At 46.9% G+C, this 22,044-nt stretch overlaps 2 protein-coding genes across 5 annotated transcripts in view; one reads left to right on the top strand and one right to left on the bottom strand.

The window, feature by feature from the left end:
- Positions 1-5,708, top strand: part of PARK7 (Parkinsonism associated deglycase) — an 18,669-nt gene extending 12,961 nt beyond the window's left edge. For all 3 annotated transcript variants that reach the window (XM_061602023.1, XM_061602022.1, XM_061602024.1), the window contains exons 6-7: positions 4,067-4,153; positions 5,249-5,708. In XM_061602023.1, the coding sequence (XP_061458007.1) occupies positions 4,067-4,153; positions 5,249-5,409 (248 nt within the window). In that variant the 3' untranslated portion in view covers positions 5,410-5,708. The remainder of the gene's footprint in view (positions 1-4,066; positions 4,154-5,248) is intronic.
- On the bottom strand, positions 1,404-22,044 carry LOC133372887 (taste receptor type 1 member 1-like). 2 transcript variants are annotated; one of them, XM_061602020.1, is made up of 5 exons: positions 21,767-22,044; positions 18,819-19,610; positions 16,977-17,183; positions 14,519-14,642; positions 1,404-10,997 (listed from the first exon to the last, which is right to left on the bottom strand). In XM_061602020.1, the coding sequence occupies exons 1-5, from the start codon at positions 22,013-22,015 to the stop codon at positions 10,057-10,059; spliced, it is 2,313 nt and encodes a 770-aa protein (XP_061458004.1). In that variant the 5' UTR covers positions 22,016-22,044; the 3' UTR covers positions 1,404-10,056. The 2 variants fall into 2 exon arrangements, with proteins under 2 accessions (XP_061458004.1, XP_061458005.1); XM_061602021.1 differs by having other exon boundaries at positions 16,977-17,144.

Here is a 22,044-nt window from a genome sequence, read left to right as displayed (position 1 = left end):
ATCCTGGTGATAGTGGGTGGAGCCAGAGCCAGTGATTGGCACAGCCAGACAAAAGTGATTTGGATTAATGGATCCAGAATAAAGATCTTTGCTTCAGTGTTCACCATGGTGACCTCAGATTAGAATTCCCAGTCCTAAACAGATCTACCCTTGCTGGTTTTGATGGGGTTGCTCAAATCAGCATGTAGATCTTTTTTTGCTTTTCTTTGCTTTTCTTCCTCCAACAGACCAGTACAGCTATTGTTCTGGAAGGCAAGTGAAAATAATCCCTTTCTGACCAGCATGTTGTGTAGTCCAAAACATGGCAGGGCACCAGATTGAGAGAGGTTGGTCTCAATCTTGACAAATGAATTTGTTTAAATCTCCTCCTGGTCCCCCTGACATTGGAGCCAGGACAGGTGAGAGAGTCTTCTCGGTGGTGACACCTGGTTTGTGGAACTCCCTCCCAAGAAAAGGTCTTCTGGCACCAGGCAAAGATGTTTTTATTTCTCCAGCTTTCTCTCATGTATTAATGGATGTTTCATATGTTTTATATTTTATTTGCATCTTAATTCATTTTAGTAAGCTGCCCTGGAAGCTCTGATGAAGGGCGCTATAGAAATCTTTTTTGAAAAAACTCTAATAGGTTCAGAAGGCCTGGTAAAGTCTAGGGGCAGGATGAGTGAGTCATAGGGTAGATTAGAAAGTTCTCTTTTATGTTTCAGCTTTTGAGCTGAGCATAGAGAAGGGCTCTGGAACCAGAAGTTAAAACTCTTAAGTAAACGGGCATTGGTACTCTGCGTTCTGTGGAAGGTGGTATCAAACTTCCTGTTCTCTTGCTTCTTCAGTTCAGTGGTTTTAATCAGTACTAATCTGGTTGGTGACCTACTAAAAGCCTAAAAGTGCCTGTGAATATTTGTGTCACTAGAAACAAGTTCTCTGTCATAGATTTGTATTTTTTCTCTATGTCATAGATTCACCTGCTTTCCAGCTGTCTTGAAGGCTTCCAGTGTCGGAGGGCTCACCACCTCCCTAGGCACTTGGTTCCATTGTCATACCTCTCTTAACAGGACGTTTTTCCTGATGTTAAGTGAAATCTGGCTTCCTGTAACTTGAGCCCATTATTCCATGTCCTGCACTCTGGGATGATTGAGAAGAGTCTGGCCCTCCTCTAGGTAGCAACCTTTCAATACTTGATGAGTGCTGTCCTATCTCCCCTCAGTCTTCTCTTCTCAAGGCTAAATATGCCCAGTTTTTCCAGTCTCTCCTCATAGGGCTTTGTTTCCAGTCCCCTGATAATCCTTGTTGCCCTCCTCTGAACCTGTTCCAGTTTGTCTGCATCCTTCTTGAAGTGCAGAGACCAGAATTGGATGCAGTATTCAAGATGAGGCCTAACCAGTGCTGAATAGAGGGGAACTAATACTTCACGCGATTTGGAAACTATACTTCTGTTAATGCAGCCTAATATAGCATTTGCCTTTTTTGCAGCCATATCACACTGTTGGCTCATATTCACCTTGTGATCAACAACAATTCCAAGATCCTTCTCACATGTTGTATTGCTGAGCCAAGTATCCCCAATCTTATAACTGTGCACTTGGTTTCTTGTTCCTAAGTATAGAACTTTGCATTTATCCCTGTTGAATTTCATTCTGTTGTTTTCAGCCCAATGCTCCAACCTATCAAGATCCCTTTGAATTTTGTTTCTGTCCTCCAAGGTATTAGCTGTCCCTCCCGATTTTGTTTCATCTGCAGGTTTGATAAGTGTTCTCTGTACCTCCTCATCCAAGTCATTAATAAAGGTGTTGAAGAGCACTGGGCCCAGGACCAAGCCCTGTGGTACCCCACTTGTTACCTCCCCCAAGTTTGAGAAGGAATCACTGATAAGCACTCTGAGTACGATTCTGTAGCCAACTGTGGATCCACCTGATAGTTGTTCCATCCAGCGCACATTTAGCTAGCTTGCTAATCAGAATATCATGGGGCAGTTTGTTAAACACTTTGCTGAAGTCAAGATATATTATGTCCACAGCATTCCCATAGTTTACCAGAGAGGTTACCCAATCAACAAATAAGATTAGTCTGTTGGCTTCTAGTAATCACTGCAAAAGCAATTAGGAGCTATAACGCAAGGTCTGAGTGAGTGATATCAATGAGACTTAATGGGAAACCTATCAACATAACCATCATCCAAGTCTATGATCCAACTGCAAACATAAAAGAAGAGGAAATGGAGAGATTTTACAAAGACGTACAGGAAGAAATGATCACACACCAAAACAGGATGCTCTGATAGTCATGGGGGACTGGAATGCAAAAGTAGGGAACAGAGAAGAACTAGAAACTGGAAAAATGGGGCTTAGGAGATAGAAATGAAGCACTGCCTTTTCATTGTCATCTATTATCATTTTGCCATCCTCACTGAGTGGCTGTACCACCATTTCTTTTCTCTGTCTTTTACCATGGATGTACCCGAAGAAAGCTTTTTTGTTACTTTTAGCATCTCTCGCTAGCCTCAGCTCATTCTCAGCTTTAGCCTTCCTGATGCCATCCCTGCAATTCTGTGCTAGTAGTCACTGTGCTGTGTAGTCTTCCTTTGCGGCCTGGCCTTCCTTCCATTTTCTGTATGTGTCCTTTTTTGTTTTCAGGTCATCTCTAAGCTTTTTATGAAGATCCATTGCCTCCTTGTGCCGTTTTCCACCTTTTTTCCTTGTTGGAATTGTTTGCAATAGTGCCTTTTGAATTTCCTTTTTTAGAAACTCCCATCTTGGATTCCTTTTCTCATTTGGGTCAGATGCCATGGAACCTTAGTTACATTGTTCCGACTTTATTTAAATCGTTTTTCCTGAAGTCCAGGGTACATGTATGGCTGCTCTCAGCTTTTCCTTCCTTTAAAATAAAGAACTCAAGTATAGCGTGGTCACTTTTGCCCAGAGTTCATGTAATTGCCACTTCATCCACCAAGTCATCTCTATTGGTGAGAATCAAATCAAGGATAGCCGATCTTCTAGTTGCTTCCTCCGCTTTCTGTAGGAGAAAGTTATCAGTCAGGAATTTCTTGGAGGGGCTGTGTTTGGCAGAATTTGTCTCCCAAAGGGTATCCGGGTAATTGAAGGCTCCCATTACTACTACATCATGCTTCCTTGGAACATTGGCAATTTGCTTTTCAAATCGTATGTGCCTTTTGAATTTCCTTTTTTAGAAACTTCGCAAAATGTATGTGGAGTCTGGTACCCCGAATTACAACTTTTCTCTAGCCTGCATGCAACCCAACAATAAAAGCCAGCGTTGCTGCAGCTTTTTCTTCCACAAGGTGAGGCTGGCTTCCTCCCACCTTCGCTATGTAAAACAAGACCAGAGTTCTCCCAATGCTGATTCAGTTGTTGGTCTTGCTTCAGTGCTGGGCTTTCTGTCTTGCTTTTTCCCCCCTCACTGCAGATACATGTATTCTTTTAAATGTTCGTTTATCAACCTTGTTAAAAAGCAGAAGGCCCCACAAAGTCACAAAACTGCTCTGCGGAGGATGTGGGTGGGTCTGTGATGTCATAGGCATAAGTCCACAGCCGAATTCTTCTGCAAGCTTGCAGAACCAGTTTCTCCTGAGTTCAGCCTCAGGGAGCGGCTTGGCCCTTTGAATGTGCCCCACTGCCAAAGTGACAATAAGACCATCCTCTCCCTCGGATGCTGCTTCAGTCTTCTGTTGTTCTAAGGAGATCTGTCCAGTATGTTGCATATTACACATGTTATACTTTATTCAATGGGACTTACTTCCAAGTAAATGAAAGGATTGTAGCCTACGATGCATAATTTAATTTCAGGTTCCTTCAGACCAGCGAATATTATTTCACATACTTGGAAGGGGAGATATATTAAAATGTATGATTTTGTCTTCAAACATCCATTCTTTAAACCTAGTGCTATGATGTAAAGCCTTTCGCTGCAGCTGCTCATCTGGGGGGTGGGGGTGGGGATTCCCTGGAGGTTATGTGGCTCTGGCCTCACCTGCCACTGAAATGCTGGAGCCATTTTCCAGCGTGGTCGCACAGCCGTCTGTTACGTGCACATGTGACTCTTTGTTGCTCTCTAGGACCTACAGCTCTGCTGGCCCATGGAATAGGATTTGGAAGCAAGGTGACCACACACCCCTTGGCCAAAGACAAGATGATGAGTGGAGGTAGGTGGACATAGGAGATGGCTGCATCTTGGCCGGGGGGAGAGAGAAGAGGTCAATTTTGGGGAAACCATGTTTTGTGAAGTATGCTTCATTCCAGGGTTGTAATTAAGGTGCCTGTTCCATAAAAGAATGTCATGCGAGGCTTGTATTATGAAAGACTTGGATTTTGAGGAATAGAAGTGCTACACTTTCTAGCTCTGTAGGATTTAAAAAAAACCCAAACTAAAGCAGTTTCCACAAGTTAGCACAGGCAGGGTTAGGGTCTTTTGTGGTAGGGATAATGTGTGAGCCCTCCACTTGCAGAAAGACACTGATTTTTGAATAGCAATTTATTTATTTATTTATTTATTTTAATTTATATACCGCCCTAAGCCAAAAAGGCTCTCTGGGCGGTGTACATAAATGATTCCCAATACATTCTGAAGTTCTCCACCTAAGTTAAAACAAGAGGTGAGAATGGGTGAACGTTTATTTGTTATTCATAGCACGAAGCCGTTGAAGCAATGTACGAGATAAAAATAGAAGAAAAAACCATAAAACTACAATGTACTGATTTTTTTCACTGCTGGCCTGGAGGCATTCTTGAGGCTAAGCCCTAAAAGGGCTGAATACATGTCGGGTAGTTCAGTGAAATCCAAAACAAGCTTCCAACTTCTGCCTGGCCTGGAAGGATCCCTGCACAGATTCTGTGAGACCAATAAAAGTGCCAGCATTGATGGATGCCTCGCCTTCCCCAGAGCCCCCCTAAGCTAGGAGATGGGTGACAGGAGAAAGGAAGGCAAAAGGTGTGCTGCCAGCAGCGTCCCAAATTCTTGGTGGTAAAGATCAGCCCCATGAAGGGAGGAGGGGCCTTCTGAACGCAGCTATCTTGACCACCTCTCCCAAGTTAGATGCAAAACCGGAATCTGTGTGTGGTCTACAGCTGGCAGTTCAAAAGCTGGGAATTGCAGCCTCCCTCTTAGCTACAATTGAGGAGGGCATCTGAGTGTGCCCATAGACAGGGATGGAGCAACAGCCCTGCGTATGAAGTCTGTGCTTATGGCTGATGCCTGCCTTGTAACAGGTCTATTCTGTATTTTGTGTTGTCCTCTTTAGATCACTATAAATACTCTGAGAATCGTGTGGAAAAAGATGGGCACATCCTGACCAGCCGAGGGCCGGGCACCAGCTTTGAGTTCGCCCTTGCCATTGTGGAGATGTTGCTCGGGAAGGAGGTGGCTGCCCAGGTGAAAGCCCCCCTCGTCCTGAAGGACTAGGGCAGGGCCTGCTGAGAAAGAAGAAATCCTGGCGTTAGTCCCTCCTTTCCCTTTTTAGGAATAGCGGTGTGTGCGCACACGCTAAGTGTGAGGCAGTCTGCTAAAGTGCAGCAGCAGGGTGAACAGTTGCACTCACACCCAGAAACTGCCCCACGTTTCTCAATGTCAGGAGCGTTGTCCTTGGAGCCCCTTAGCAGCTTGGAGCGGAGGGGAGAGGCAACTGCAACACCCAGCCATCTCAGTCCCATCTGCGCTTTCTGAGACTTGTTTGCCTTCAATAAAAGAGGAACTCTGTTGAAGACAGCTGTCTTGTGTCTGGCTCTTTGAGGCAGATGGGGAATATTTTATCAATTTGTTCTGCAGAATTTATCCCATCATTCTTTCCAAATTAACCCAATAAAATAATGAAAAGCCCATAAATACAACAGCTAAAATAAAACCACATCATTGTAAAATAGGTTGAATTAGGCACAAAGCACTCCGCAGAATGAAACTATCAAGAAGCAAGTGGCGACCTGTCTACAGACATCACCATTTCAGCCCAAATGTGATGCAAGACGGTCAGTCTAAGGCTGTTGCCTGAAGCTATATAAAGGCTGGGCTGGGTGAGCAGCCTTGCTGGGGTTGGCCCCGCAACAGTAAGGCCCTGCTTCTGTGGATGTCCACATTACCTCACCGGGCAAAGGCGCAAGGCCTCCGGTGATGGCCAGACTAAACAAGGCAGTGCGCACAGAAGAAGGCAAGCCCAATAACATTGTTCTCCAGGGAACTTGCCACATAAAACAATAAGATACAATATAAATTAAAATGTCATAAAATCACAGTTTACACCACAAGACTTTTACCCAGCAGAAAGAGGAATAAAAATTCAAAAGTACAGGACTCACAAACAGTGGCTACAAATACTAAAATCACATATGTGTTGAAACCACAGCTGCCCAGGAGGCCTGGAAGAATTAAAGACTTCAGCTGCCCTGCAAAGAGACAGGCAAGCATTCCTCAGGCATGGTGCTGTCACTGAGAGAAGGCCCCTCTCCCTGGTACTAAACAAGGTTAGAGCGACATGGCTTGCAGGAAAATGTGCCCCATAACGGTGGATATCAACCTCCAGGGTCATCCTGTGGTGAAATGTTCTGTAGTTCCTCAGAGGGGAGGGCGGAGGGAAGTATTTTAAACCAATAGTTAAATGGCCCACAGGGGCTTTCATTTTTTGAAATATCTATAATTGGATCAATAACATCAGAAATATTGGGCGGCAGAAGATATACAGGGTGCCTTTCCATCTGGTCACAACACAAAGCCACTTTTTTATTGCTACGTCAGCGTCGGCAAAGGAGTGGGGTTTTTTTCCAGTTTTTTTTTCATGTACAAGGCCTTGCAGTTCAAGTTACGTAACATAGGAAATGTGCCTGGTGCAAGTCATTGATAAGGACTAGCTTAAATCGGTTTCCTCTATTCCCCCTTAAGAGCTGCTGGATCAGGCCAACGGGGGCCCATCTAGTCCAGCATCCTGTTCTCACAATGGCCAACCAGATGCCCATTATGGGAAGCCTGCAAGCAGGCACAGGCACAAGAGCTATCTCCCCTCCTGTGGTTTCCAGCAACTGGTATTCTGAAGCATAGCGCCTCCCAACTATGGAGGCAGAACATAGCCCTCCATGAATTGGCCCAATCCTCTCTTAAAGCCTTCCAACTTGGTGGCCATCACTGCCTCTTGCAGGAGCAAATCCTACAGTTTAGCTGTGCGCTGTGTGAAGGAGGACTTTCTTCTATCTACCCTCAACTTCCAGCTTCATTGGATGTCTCCGCGTTCCAGTGTTACTGGAGCAGGAGAAATACTTCTCTCTATCCACTCCATGCCATGCACAATTTTATACACTTCTCTCATATCACCTCCGACTCTGCTTTTCTCTAAACCGCCCCAAATGTGGCAACCTTTCCTTCATTGGAGAATCACTCCATCCCTTCAATAATTCTTGTTGCCCTTTTCTGAACCTTTTCCAACTCTACAATGTCTTTTTCAGGTAAGGCAAGGTAATATTGTACACAGCGTTCCCAATGCAGTCTCATTTGTATAGCAGCAGTTTTATTTTCAATACCTTTTCTAATGATCCCTTTAGTATCATCAGCAAACTTGGCCACCTCACTGCTCACTCCTAGTTCTAGACTGGTTATGAACAAGTTTAAAAAGCACAGGTCAAAATACTGATCCTTGGGGGACTTTACTTTCTACATCCCTCCATTGGGAGATCTGTCTGTTTATTCCTGCTCTTTGCTTTCTGTTTCCTGGCCAGTTCCTGATCCCACCTGGATCCCTTTTTTAAAATTGGTGTTACATTGGCCACTTTCCAGCCTCAGATATAGAGGCAGATCTGAGGGACGTTGCATGTAAAGTTTCACATTTAATTTCAGCAATTTCACATGTAAGTTCTTTGAGAACTCCTGGGTGGTTGTCATCCAGATCCATGAATTTGTCAGTTTTTATTTTGTCTATTAGGCCTAGAACTTCATCTCTCGTCATCTCAATCCTCAGTTCCTCGGACTCCCTTTCTGCAAAAGTTAGTTCAGGCACAAGGATCTGATGTACATTTTCCACTGTGGAGGTAGATGCAAAGAATTTATTCAGCTTAGCAAATGTTTTGAAGCCTAAATTGCTGAAACGTGGATGCAAAGTGGCATTTTGACCTCCATGTAAAACACTGTGTTTGCTTGTCAAATTAACGGGTTTGACTGTTCAAACCATGCAAATGGAAGATTAATGTTAAGGGAAGTGATTAAATGTGATTCTGAGAGAGTTTTGCAGAGAATACACAGATTGTTAAAACATTTTTCATGTTAATTGGGCACAAATGACTTCTAATATTAATTTTCATACACACTATTTATAGATGTTTACGAGGAAGAAAGTGGCTCTGGATCACTGCTTTCCTTTAACTAAACTGCAGTGAGTTGCATGCCTAGAGGCCAAAAGGGAAACATTTGTTGTTCTGATGCTGGGTGGCATCTGAAGCATACACCAGGTGTGCACCAGGGAAAATAGCAATGCAAAAAACAGCAAAACCCATGCAGCCCAGTAACTAGAATTTAAGGATTTCAGTAGTGCTCTCATAACCGCTGATATATGAACACACTGCTGCAGAGGAGAGGCTCTGCTGGGATCATGGGGGGGACTTTTCCATTGGCCCTGGCCCACCCCCACCTGGACCCTTATAAGGAAAACCTCCTTCTGCTCTCTGGCATTTTTCTGAGGACTGCCTTTTGCCTTCTGGCAGGGACATTTGAATGTATTTTACTCTTTTTTGAAATGTTAAGATTTTTGTTTTGTTTTTGTTTTTTTTGCTTGAATTATCCATTGAATTTTCCTTTGCGAGCCACCTTGGGGGCCTTTTTTGGCCGAAAGGTGGCATAGAAATAAACTAACATAACACATTCCTAGAAGCTGAAATGAATCCCATCCCTTAAATTCTGGGAAAGGCTGCTTGAACCCTTAATCTGTATGGATGGGTAGCATCATTTTAATGCCATTTATATTCTGCTTTTGAGACAAAAAGACCCCCAAAGCAATTTACGAGCAATAAAACCAGTAACAAGATAGAGCTACAGTTTGACGCATCAAAACCAACTCCCCTGGAACAGTGTTGTATATCCTTTCCTTCCAAAAGGAAGGTCTCAACCAGCCTTCTAAGCACAGGGAGGGGAGGGCACATGTGCCTCTTTTGGCTTAGCATTCCAAAGCATGAGTGCCCACTAGCAAAGGCTCTCTGACTGCTTGCCACCAGGGGCACCTCACAAGGCAGAGACACCCTCCCCCCAGTAGATCTGGTAACAGACAATTGGAGAGCAGAAATGGACAGATTGTGCCACATCACTGGTATGCCTTGGCCTGGTGGCACCAAAGCCCAAAGACGCAGCCCCTGCCCTTTCCTGGCGTGTGACTCTGCTCCTCCTCACCCTGCTGGGGCCGTCAGATATTGCTGGACTCCAACTCCCATCAGCCCCAGCAACCTGCAAGGGATGGAAGTGGTAGCCCAGCAACGCCTGGAGGGCCCCCACAGGTCTCCCCAGCCATCCCCGTACCAAACTGTGTGAAAATGTCTTCCAAGCACAAATTAAACGTTTAAACTGGCCTGTGATCGTACCTTCTGGTGACCGGGGGTGGGAGCAGCTGCAGTTTTGTTACGTAGAAGCCCTAATAAAGATGGAATTGATGGGCAGTGATGAAGGGACCCCGAGGGGAGTCTGTCTAGCCCCAGCCCTCCCGGCCAACAGTAGCAGGGGGAGGGTCTCTTTTTAATTGGAGAGGTCCTACCCTAAAATCCACTAACGTTCTACACTCACGTTTTCGCAGGTATGAAATATACAAGCAGCCGAGTTCTGTCATTTTCACTATACTGCACTTGTGGGCACAAGCATTCTCTGGTTCTTTCCAGCCCCACCCATCCTTCCCCATACGGTCTATAAGGCAGGGGAAGTTTAGAGGGGCCCCCATACTCTTATAAAATCCGACCTTCAGTTGTCCCCATTTTTGGTTCTTGTTGGAGCAACATTTTCCTGATGCTGGCAGACTAGCAAGCAACCCGTTCAGCCTTGGCCGGCTCCTGTGGAGAAGACAGAGCGGCGGTGATTTCCTGCCCTGATGACGCGTGCTCAGTGCCTGACGTTTCGGGCTGTGGTCGTGTAGGCCTGGATGCAGGTCTGGAAGTGGGCCACTGTGTTGAACTGCGGCTTAAAGAGGACAATGTAGCATTTTGGCAGGAAAAAGGTGCAGAGGATGGCATAGACGCTGGTCTGCACAGTGAACATCTGCAAGGCTGCGATCTGCTTCCCTTTCCCTTCTGTGGTGGTATAGATGAGCATAAAGCAGCCCCAGCCCATGAGGAAGATCAGCATGCTGGTGGTGAGGAGCCGGGCTTCGCTATAGTTCTTAGGTAGGTTCCGTCCCCAGAAGGCAAACACAAAGCAAGCCCCGCCCAGCAGCGTGATGTAGCCTAGCACAGCGCCCAGCCCGAGGAAGTGGCCCTCGGAGCAGCGCAGGAAGACTTCCCTCTCGCTGATGACATCTGCTTTCAAAGTGGGCGGGGAGAAATAGAGCCAGAGGGCGCAGAGGACCGCCTGCAGGCCACTGCTGAGGCCCACACATGCATAGGTGCCCTTGTACCTGAGCCAATACTTGTGGGCTCTGGGGAGCTTGCCAGCCATTTTGAAGATGAAGATGATCTGGAAGGAGCGGACCAGGAGGCAGGACACACACAAGGTGAAGCTGATGGCGAAGAAGGGCTGCCTGACCAGGCAGGTGGCCCAGGTGGGTCTGCCAATGAAGAGGCTGGTGCTGGCACAAGAAGCCAGCAGGGAGGCCAGCATGACGAATGCCAGCTTTCCTCCGGCAGCTTTGACCACCGGCGTCTGCCAGTTGATAGCGAAAACCAGCAGGCAGCCGCAGAGCAAGAAGAAATCGACGATGGTCAGGATCACCAGGGCTGAGATGTTGGTGTCAGCCATGTCGAGGAAGGTGACGTGCGGATAGAAGCACTGGCTGCTCTTTGGAGGGGACCACATCCCTGCGGGGCACAGGAGGCAGTCGGCTGCACCTGGAGGCGGAGGAGATGGTGGTTAGCTCTGGAGCTGCAGCAGCTCCAAAGAGCGGCCTTGTGCCGAGTCCGGCCACTGGCCCAGGGAGCTCAGTGTTCTTTCCCCAAAGGATTTCCGAGTCTCTCCCAGCCCCACTGGGAGGTGCCACTGGGGATTGCACCTGGGGCCTTCTGTAGGCAGGACAGATGTGGCCCTTCTGCTTTGATGGCAGGTTACAGGCCTCCTGCTTCCCACCACACGGTCTTGTCGGAAAGAAAGCTTTTATTTATTTTGGATTTGAGCCCCACGGACTAGAGGGAACATAGACACCTGGGTGTGTGATGGGCGTGCAGATCTCGGGGTTAATTGCCTGCATGCCCTGAAGGATTCGGACATTGTCTTTCCTCTAGATAGCCCTGTAGACAATGCTAGGGAGGAGTCAGTAGTCATGGTGCACATTGGCACCCATGACACAGGGAAATGCAGCCATGAGGTCCTGGAAGCAAAATTTTGGTTGCTAGGTGGGACGCTGAAAGCCAGGACCTCCAAGGTAGCTTTCGCAGCTATGTAGTCTTAATAGTTGGATGAGACGATGGTGTCGGATGGAAGGGTTTTGATTTGTTAGGGATGGGAATATTTTGGGATAAGCCAGGCCTATAAAAAATGGACGGGCTGCACTTGAAGCTGAATGATTAAAAGAAAAAGGGAAGCTCCGAGGGAGGCTCAGAGGATGGCAACAAGGGAGAGGGCCTTCTCAGTGGTGGCCCCCAAATTATGGAATTATCTCCCTGACGAGGTGCACCTGGCATCAACACTGTTATCTTTTTGGCGCCAGGTCTAAACTTTCCTCTTCCAGGCATTTTAGCATGTGTTTTTAAATTGTTTTTTGTGTTTTAAGATTTGTATATTTGTTTTTATTGTTTTTAATTGCTGTAAACTGCCCAGAGAGCTTCGGCTATGGGGCAGTATATAAATGTAATAAATAAATAAATAAAAAGGAACTGCGAATAGTTCCAGAATAATCTCCCCAAACTGAGTGCATGGGCAGGAAAATGGCAAATGCAGTCACTTCACAACTGTAAAGTGGTGCATGTTGGGTCAAAAAATCTTAATCTGCTATATACACTCATGGGTTTGAACTGGCGGTGACTGACCAGGAATAAGACTTTGTCTCATTAGTCATGGATAATTCAAGGACGATGCTGACCCAGTGTGCGGCAACCATGAAAAAGCTCACCTGAAAAAGGATATGGTAGAAAAGACTTAGAAAAGGGCAACCAAAGGGATGGAGCAACTCCCCTATGAGGACAGGTTGCAGCATTTGGGGCTTTTTAGTTTAGAGAAAAGGTAAGCAGGAGGATCCACAGAGATCTGTTTGTTTGCTTTAGAATACTTATATTGTGAGCTCTTATAGCCCCAAAGGCTCTCAAAATAACTTGCAAAAGATTCTTACAAATAAAAATCACATTCACGTCTGGTTTCATGAACATATGTCACTGGGGTTCCACGATTATTCACGTGGCATCTCTTGCTCTCATTTATTTATTTTAAAATGTATTCTCAGCGGTTTTTGATACCGTCGACCATGGTATCCTTCTGGGGAGACTTGCGGAGTTGGGAGTTGGAGGCACTGCTTGGCAGTGGTTCCGCTCCTACTTGGCGGGTCGTCTCCAGAAGGTAGTGCTTGGGGAACATTGCTCGACCAGTTCTGTCCCCCATGCTTTTCAACATCTACATGAAGCCGTTGGGTGCGGTCATCAGGAGTTTTGGAGTGCGTTGTCATCAGTACGCTGATGACACGCAGCTCTACTCCTTTTCATCTTCTTCAGGTGAGGCTGTCAATGTGCTGAACCGCTGCCTGGCCGCGATAATGGACTGGATGGGAGCTAACAAACTGAGGCTCAATCCAGACAAGACTGAGATGCTGCTCGTGGATGGTTTCTCTGACCAGGTGGTGGATATTTACCCTGTCCTGGATGGGGTTACACTCCCCCTAAAGGAGCAGGTTCGTAGTCTGGGAGTTTTCTTAGATCCTTCCCTGTCACTTGAGGCTCAAGTGGCCTCGGTGGCTCGGAACGCGTTCTACCAACTTCGGTTGGTAGCCCAGCTATGTCCCTACCTGAGCAGAGGGGACCTTACATCAGTTGTACATGCTCTGGTAACCTCGCGATTAGACTACTGCAATGCGCTCTACGTTGGGCTGCCTTTGAAGACAGTTCGGAAGCTACAGCTTGTCCAAAATGTGGCGGCCAGATTAATAACGAGGACCAAGCGGTCGGAACACATAACACCTGTTCTGGCTCGCTTACATTGGCTGCCAATATGCTTCCCTTCCACCCTTCCCTGTGGGACTTCTGCCTGGCAGACCCGCATCCTGCAGGACCAGGCCCCAGGTACCCAGCCAGCTGGGACTGATTGCTACCGCCTGTCCCTCTTTGGAGGGATACATAAGCCGGCTGGCTGGGGTGGCCTGGGTGTTTGTTTGTTTTTTGTTTGCTTTTTGTGTGTTGCTTTTTTTTTTTTGTGGGATTAAGGAGGATTAATTTTATGATGTTTTAATTGGAAATTGGTTTTAAATTGTTTAGGACTATGGTTTGTTTTTGTATATGTATATTATGTATAGCTTTTTGTTATTGTAAGTCGCCTAGAGTGTCCACTAACCTGGACAGATAGGCGACCAATAAATAAAATATTATTATTATTATTGTTATTATTATTCCGGGCCAGATTCAAAGTGTTGGTTTTAACCTATAAAGCCCTATACGGCGCGGAACCACAATACCTGTCGGAATGCCTCTCCCGATATGAACCTGCCCGGACATGCGTTCTACATCGAAGGCCCTCCTCTGAGTCCCGACTCATAGAGAGGCTCAGAGGGTGGTGACAAGAACTAGGGCCTTCTCAGTGGTGGCCCCCGAACTCTGGAATAGTCTCCCCGTTGAGGTGCGTACGGCGCCAACGCTGCTGTCTTTTCGGCGCCAGCTTAAGACCTGCCTCTTTTCTATGGCGTTTTAATTTAAATTTTAAAAAATTATGTAATCTGATTTTTGCACTTTATACGTTTTTGTAATATTTATTATGCACTTTTTATGAGATGTATTTTGTATTTTCTGTTGTACACCGCCCAGAGAGCTATTGCTAGTCGGGCGGTATAAGAATCTAATAAATAAATAAAATAAATACATTTATTTCCCACCTTTCCTCCAGGGAGCTCAAAGTGGTTCTCCCCCTCCCCTTTCTATCCTCATGACAGCCCTGCGATGTAGGTTGGGCTGAGAAATTGTGGCTGGGCCAAGGTCACCCAGTAAGCTTCATGGCTGAATAGGGGCTTGAACCCAGGGCCTGGTCTGTCACTCTGACTACTGCACTACAGCAGTTCACCAGATGACTTTCCTTCAGCCTCTGACTAGTAGGCGGCAGAGATCACGGGTGACCTCTGAGTCAAGGGAGGTGTGTTGAGCAGCTGGAACCTGCTGAGCAAGTCTTGGATGTAAAAATGAGGCTCCCTGGGCTATGTGGCGGCAGCAGAGTTTGCTCTTACCTGTGCTGTTGTTTTGATAGGTCCCTTCCTGGCAGTCATCACAGCGGCACAAGCACTCGTCCAACAGTTGCTTGGTTCGGATCTGGCCCACACCGCACACGGCTATGCAAGACGACTTTGGAACCTAGAGTGGGAGTTTGGTTAGGCGGAGGAGACTTTTCAATAGTGGTTGTGGGGGTTGTTGCACAGTTTCACTTGTTTAGATACTGAGAAGGAATGGGCCTGTGCAGTCCTGGGCTTATAATATGGACTATGCTTTTTAAGAAATGCTGTGTGTGACTTGGGGATGCATGTTTGAACCTGTCTGTCTGTTTAGGAAGTTATAGGGATAACCTGCCCAAACCACTTGGCTGGGGTATCACATGACCTGGCAGGGTGTCCACTCTTGCCTTTGTGTGGAAAGTCACATCCAAGTCTGGACCATTCGTGACTTCCTGTGACTTACTGGGTTGGGGCGTGTGATTGACAGGGAGAGTTTTTATGAAGGATTAGCCACCCTGGAGTTTTGCAGAATGAGGGAGTTCTCATGGTGTTAAGGTGCCTGGGTGATTGGCAGAAAGAAGTCCTCAAGGAGATACTTGTGCGCAAAGAGCCCTGCTGGGGGTCTGCGGTGTCTTGGGACCATCTAGACAAGGGCAAGTGAATTACATTTACCCAGTTTTAATTGGCTTTTGCTCCAAAGGGATATTCTGGGTTCTGCATCAGATGTGGTGGCAATCTGGGGTATTGCAGTTCTTTCTAACTTTTGCTTGGCTCAAACGCCACCTTTTTCTTTCTGCTTTAAGTAAACTCTTCATTTGTTTTATAAACCTGGTGTGGTCTCTCCTTATTTTTACTACCTGCACCTGAAGCCTTTATGGAATGCTACCTCAAGAGGAAACGCTTTTGATGTTGTTGTTGTTGTTAGACTGATTAATAAGGGGCAGCATATAATCATAGCACTCTCGCACACAGCCCTTTATTTGGAGGCAGCAAGCTCTTAATGGGGGTGCAAAGAAAATGGCACCCTCTCTTGTGGCAGGATCGCCCTTCCCTCCTCCAGGCAGCGAGGGAGGGACCCAGGGTGGCTGGGTGTGGTTGTCACAGATACCCGTGACCAGTTCCTTTCCATGCACCCCAGACAGCTGCTGGATCTCATCCTACAAACTTGTATAGTAAGTGACTTCTTCTAAGATGCCTACCTGTCTAGAAGTTCCAAAGACTAGCTGCAAATGCTCTTGTGTACCAGTGAAATGCAAATGACAAACTAAAGTAGGCCGTAAGAAAGGCCCTGCATCAGAAGAGCTCTGCTGGATCAGAGCCAAGCTCAGCATCACCATGGTCAACTAGATGTCAACGGGCAGCCTGCAAGGCTGAGCTGAGCACACCAGCACTCTCCCAAAAGGCGCAGGGGCCTGCCACCTCCAATTCTGGAGAGAGCACACAGCCACAATGGCTAGTTGCCTGTGGTAGCCTTTTTGCCTCTGTGAATTTGTGTCGTCTCCTTTTAAAGCTATCACCAGGTACTGTGGAAGCAAAACCCATAGCTCTGCAATGCGCTCTGTGAAGTAGGACTTCCTTTTATCTGTCTTGACTCTTCTACCATTCAGCTTAAGAATGATTCCAAATTCTGGTATTATGAGAAATGGAGAAGCTTGTCTTTATTCATTTTCTCTCCACCATGCACAATGTTACAGATTTGCCTCCCCCCCCCCTCCAGACTGAAAACAAAACTGTCCAAACCGTAAAAGTCCCAAAAGTGACCTTTCCTTGCAGGCGAGTCACTCCGCCCCCTTACTCACTTTGATTGCTCTTTTCTGAACCTTTTCTAGCTCCACAATATTCTTTTTGAAGACAGGTGACCAGACTGTACACAGTATTCCAAGTGCGTTTGCGCATTATGATATGGGCAATTTTCTTTTCAATTCCTTTCCTATTGATCCCTAGCATAGAGTTTGCCTTTTTCACAGCTGTCACCGCACACTGGGCTTGCATTTAATCAAGCCATCTCCTATGACTGCAAGGTCTCATTCCTGGCCAGCTATTGCCAGTTAGGGTCCCCATCAGTCCATGTGTGAAATTAGCAGTCAAAAACCCAACTGCCAGTGTTGCAATACTTTTATGCAACTCTGTGTTGAGACTACAGTTGGAATAGTGTAGAATATTGTAGAGTTGGGAAAGTGCAGAAAAAGGCAACCGAAATAATCAAGAGGCTGGTGCAGCTAACTCCCCTAAGGGGAAATGCCTTTATTTAGCCCATCGTGGACCTCAAGATAGCTTCACAGAAGCATCTGTTTGGTCACTGTGAGAAATGGAACTGATGGATCTCTTCTGGTTGGATCCAGCAATTCGGTTGCTCTTAGGTGAGCCCCAAGCCTGTTCCCAATCTGGTGCCCTCCAGAAGTTTGGAATACCCTTCTGTTATAAACCCAGCACTGTCAGTATGTCACTACTTCCTGAGTTTTTCACATGGTCTTACCTGGCCACCTGGTGTTAGCCAATCAATATTGGACTGGTTGATTTTCAAGCTTTGAGAGCTGTAACTGCCAATTGTCTTGAAATCAAATGCACCGTTTCCCCAACTCCAGGTGATCACATTGTAGCCAAGGAAAAGATCCCCTTGGTCACTGAATTGAATGGTGTTGTTCTGCAGAGAGAAGTTCAGCTTGTACAATTTTTCATAAAGCTGAAATGAGAAGATAAGTGCATCTTGGGGAGGAAAGGCCCAGTTTACTATATCTAGTTTATAAAGGGTGGGGCTAATTGTGAAAAGGAGAAACCCTTTTCAAAGGCTGGGGGCAGGGGAAACAGCTCCCTTCAGTTGCTGCTGCTCTGGCTGATGGGAGAGGCCAGAGTCCCCTTGCCTTCCCCTTTGCCCTCTCAGAGCATCTTATCCTAACGTCAGTTTGCTGTGATTGACTTGACTTGACTGTCACAGCTTCGCAGCTGGGCATGCTTAGGCGGCTCACTTGAACGTCTGCCCTGGCCCAGGACCCACAACTGGGATTTACAGCTACCCAATACCAGTATGTATTTATTTTGTTTTACTAGATTACCTACCTTCCCGTTACCATAGGGCAAGTTACAACAATAAAGCATACAATTATAAAACAAATAAAACAGTTAACCATAAAATAAGAAAAGTGTAAAAACAGAAACAGTTTCGTACATAAAAACCATACAATGGGTTGTAGCCAATAGCAGCCTGACTCAGAGTAGACCCATTGAAGTTAATGAAGATGAGCTCCATTAATTCCCGGACTCAGCTGGATACACCCAATAATTACCTATTACACGTGCGCATAGTCGTAATTTGATTGTTTTTCAGTGTTTATAAGATAAAAAACCCATTTATTAAAAAAATCTGTTACCCCTGCATGTGACTAGTGCATGGTCTAAGTCTAAGTCAGCTGCTGACACTGCATCAAGAGATGCTTGATTTGGGAAGGGCCTCATAGCACAAGGGCAGAACACCTGCTCTGCATATGGAAGATCTCAGATTCTAACCCCCCCTGACTGCAGGTAAGAGTTGGGAATGCTCCTGCCAAAACCCCGGAGAGTCCGTGCTAGTCAGTGTGGGGCCAGGGAGAGCCTTGTGGAGCCCTCAGGTGGTCTGGAACTCCCGTCATCCTCATCACTTGTCTGCCGGCTGTGGCTGATGGGAGTTGGCTCCTACAGCTCCTGGTATAGATGATGCTGAGCTGGATGTCCAGGAGAGCCTTTGCCAACCTGGTGCCCTTGGATGTTTTGGACTACAACTCTCATCAGCCCAAGCCAGCATGGCCATATGATGGGAGCTGTGGTCCAAAACATCTGGAGGAAATACACCCAGGAAATATTCAAAATACCTTTGGATAGCTCTAGACATAGTTTTACATATGAATCCAGTTGTGCCTGTAATTAATTAAAAACCATTTTTAAAATGAAGAGAACAAGAACAGAATACACAGTCCCCAATAATGCAATTAAATATGCTGATCATGCAGAGATGAGGGACAGGGCCAAGGAAAGCACTTTGGCATCTGCTTCTCCAGGACTCCAAATCAGGGGTGCCCCAAACCTGCCATGCAGTTTGGCTCCCTCCAGACGTTGGGAATTTGATCACAGGTGCTTCAGCCGGCCTTTCCCAACCTGCATTTGAGCAAAGGGACCCACGGAGCTGCCTGAAACTGAGGCTGAGGTTACCCAAATGCACCAGATCTTTGGGAAGAAACAAATGAGCTGAATGGAAGCTCACAGGAGATGAGATTTATAAAAACAGCAGTAGCAACAATGGTCTTTCCTTTTGCTCTTTCTTACTGCACAGGAGACAAGGGCTTACCTGCCATGGCTCAAACTCCTTCCTGGGGGGACACCCTCCCGGTCCGCACCCAAAAAGCCAGTGGAGAGCCTCAGCCAGAGTGTAGACAGCCGCATAAGAATAGAACGACCAGTGCCAGATGGAGGAGTTCAGGATGTCAGCCAAAGAGTCCAGGGACAGCAAGTGGCACTCGTCACATGCCTGGGAGCAGCCCTGCGCCCTGCCCTGCTCGTGGGGGCCAAAGGGCACCGGGCTGGCTGGGGGGCTGGCTGCATGGGGGCACTGTAGTGTTTTTTCAACAAAGTGTGTGAATTGGGGCAATTTGATTGGCTTGATGGTCAGTCCAAGGACAGTGCCGGTTTTTTCAATGCCTGGTACTGCAGCGACTGAACTGGATAAGACCCAAGTCTCGGGGGCAATCCAGACTTTGCCTGTGATCTTCAGTTTGGTGACGATTTGGAAAAACTTTTGAACTATGGCATCGTCACTGAGGATGATGGTGACGTTTGTCCCAGCTTTTTCAATGTTCTCAATCACTTTCTGCAGCTGGCTCTCTGACACACTGAGGTCAGCCGTCATCACCCCCTGGTAGGAAATGCAGATGTCCTCCTCAGCAGCCTCAGCAATCAAAGTCTGGACTGATTTCTGGCTGGCTTTGGTGCCGCTGCCCACAGCGGAGACCCACTTCCAATCAAAGGCTTTGATCAGAGAGATGAGCCCTGAGATCTGGTGATTCTCATTGGGCACCATCCGGAAGAGCAATGGGAATAGATCCTTGTCAGTAAAGATCTCATCCTTGACACTGTAGCAAATCTGGAGGGATAGATAGTTGGATAGGAAACAGATACAGTTTAAAAAGTTGCTTCCCTAAAGATGTAACAGTCTAGCGACAGAAGGAAGTCAGTCAGAGCATCCCAGGTAAACAAGCCTATCCCATCTGGAGGACCCTAGCTCTATCTCCCTTCTGGAACATAAACAAAAGAACAAAACAGGAGTTGCTCTTGCCCTGCTTCCAACAAAGAGGAAGGTCAACATGCCTGTTGCACAAGGGTGGGCTCTTGGGTGGAAGGTGCCCTGGGCAAGGTGCAGGTGGGGGATGTGGAAGGGGGAGCAGCTGTCCTTTATTTGTGTATCTGTTTGATTTATTAATCTCCAAACATTTGCAACCAAGTTCAAAACCAGGCACAAATTAAAACATGAGCGACCATCAGCCATTAATCAACATATTAACAACAGCAGCTCAAAAGCATCACCAGCAAACAAGCCAATCCCAGCACTGAAATGATATTGTTATGAGTTTGGGGGGGTGGAATGGATGATCCCTGTGAGTCCCTTTTCCAGCCTCTGATTTGGAATCCTGTGCCTTGGAATGAGGAACTCACTCTGCTGGTCAGATGAGTCTCTCCTTTGTTAAGCTAACAGAATGGCCAGGTAGTTAATGGGCCTATTAGGTGCCCAGCAACTGATGAATGAGCCAGGAAGATCCTTTTGTCGTTGAAACTCTTCAGGAGAGCCTCCCCCCCCCCCCTGGAGCCTAGGAGACGTTTGTGTTTTTAGTGTGTCTAGAGAAAGGCTGGGGACTGGAGGCAGGCAGAGAAACTGGCTCTCTGCACCATGGCATTTGGGGTGCCTCCTGTAATACAGATGGAAAAGCTGGATATTGGACTGCTGATGCCTTGAACCCCCTCCATCTTAAGCTCACGTTGGAATGTGTGTAAATAAATAAACCATATTTCATAAAGACACCACAGTCTCCACTGACCTTCTTCCCAAAGGAAACCAAACCCTCGAGGAGTTGAGGGACCCTGGAAATCTAACACTCAGAGATTGGGGAGGCGCGCAACAATATTAATGTCAGTGCCAGGTAAGCCTCATTGCAGGCAGAATTCCATGGGTTGGCCATCCCACCTCTGTTGATGCTGTTGGCTCTGGTCTGCTGCAATGCCATGGCGGGGGGGGGGCACATCACTGAAGCCCTTGGCATCTGAGTCCCATGGCTGATGATGGGGAATTTCTAACCAGTAAAATGTTCTAGCAACTACATCGTGGCATAAAGCAGAGTTTGGGGGAGGGCATTTATTAAATGTATACATCCTCCCAGAAGGATCCCAGGGGGGTATTTATTTTTGTTGTTGTTGAGGGGAATCTTCCAGGGGCTGGGAGTTGGCAAGGCCAGAGCCAGTGGGAGGGGGGAGCCAAAATGTTGGGGGAGTCCCTTTTCTCCCACTCATTCTGTCACCCCCTTTCCTCTCTACCTGCCTACCTGGCCACCCAAAACATCCCCAACCCCCGGAGAAATTCCTCTCAGTTCAGGGGTTGGCATAGATTCCCCCCCCCGCTTATTTCCTTCTTGTTATTCCCAGTGGGAGGGCAACAGCGACGAAAGAAGAAAGAAAGAAATGCAAGAGAAAGGCCCAGGAGGGCTTCTCCTCCACACTTCACATCTGTCCTGCCGTTCCTGAAAACCGAGCAGGGGCCTTTAACTGCCTTTGGATTTTCCTTCCTCACTAAGGCCGTGAGCACACATGCCGCCTACAGCAAAGCGTTTCCATTGGCCACACCTGGAGGGGAAGCGGGTTGATCTGCCGATCAACTGCGAAATCTCTTTGAAGCTGAATTTTTTTTAAAAAGCACTCAAGCTGCTCCCACCCAGTTTTAGAGTAAAACACGGTGGGGTTTGACTAGCATCATCGTGCACCCCCGTTTTCAGAAGAAAGAGGTGGAAATGAGCTGGAATCGGCAGAACAGGGAGGGTGTCCCCACCCTGTCAGGTGTTGGCTCCTTGAGGTTTATTCCACAGTTTTCCTGGAATCTATTAGTTCATAAATGCAAACGTGGTTGACTACATACAAAATCAATCAATATATCGGCCTGCACAGCAGCAGAACCATGTTCTGCTTGGAGACAACAACAGAGCCCTATAAAAGGTGGACATTAAAGTCCAATTTCCTGAAAGTTTAGCAGCTCACCTGTGGAAGGCGGTAGAATGTCAGGATTCTTGATGTCAGTTGCGTCATGTCAGCGGAATCGGGACCCACAACGCCAATTACTTTCTCAGGACAACCTGCTTGTTGTGAGCGACACCGTTGATCTGGGGCCAGCTGGAAGACGGCTTGCAAATAATGTTTTTCTTGGCAGGTATCCCAGATATGGTATCCCAGAGTGATATTGGGGAGCAAGATGGAGGAATTGTTGATTTCTTCAATGGCCAACCTCATGGCTTGAAACTGAGTGTAGCCCCATGGAT

Source organism: Rhineura floridana, chromosome 18 (genome assembly GCF_030035675.1).
Source record: "Rhineura floridana isolate rRhiFlo1 chromosome 18, rRhiFlo1.hap2, whole genome shotgun sequence".
NCBI classification, from domain to species: domain Eukaryota; kingdom Metazoa; phylum Chordata; class Lepidosauria; order Squamata; family Rhineuridae; genus Rhineura; species Rhineura floridana.
Note: the sequence above shows the minus strand (reverse complement) of the source record. Positions and strands in the feature narration are given on the sequence as shown.

Excerpts from the sequence above, each read along its gene's own strand:
- LOC133372887 (XM_061602020.1), bottom strand. The coding sequence starts at position 22,015 with ATGAGGTTGGCCATTGAAGAAATCAACAATTCCTCCATCTTGCTCCCC. Across the intron at positions 17,184-18,818 it reads AGGAGTTTGAGCCATGGCAG|CTTTATGAAAAATTGTACAA; the intron begins GTAAGCCCTTGT and ends TTCTCATTTCAG. Across the intron at positions 10,998-14,518 it reads CTATCAAAACAACAGCACAG|GTGCAGCCGACTGCCTCCTG; the intron begins GTAAGAGCAAAC and ends CTCCGCCTCCAG.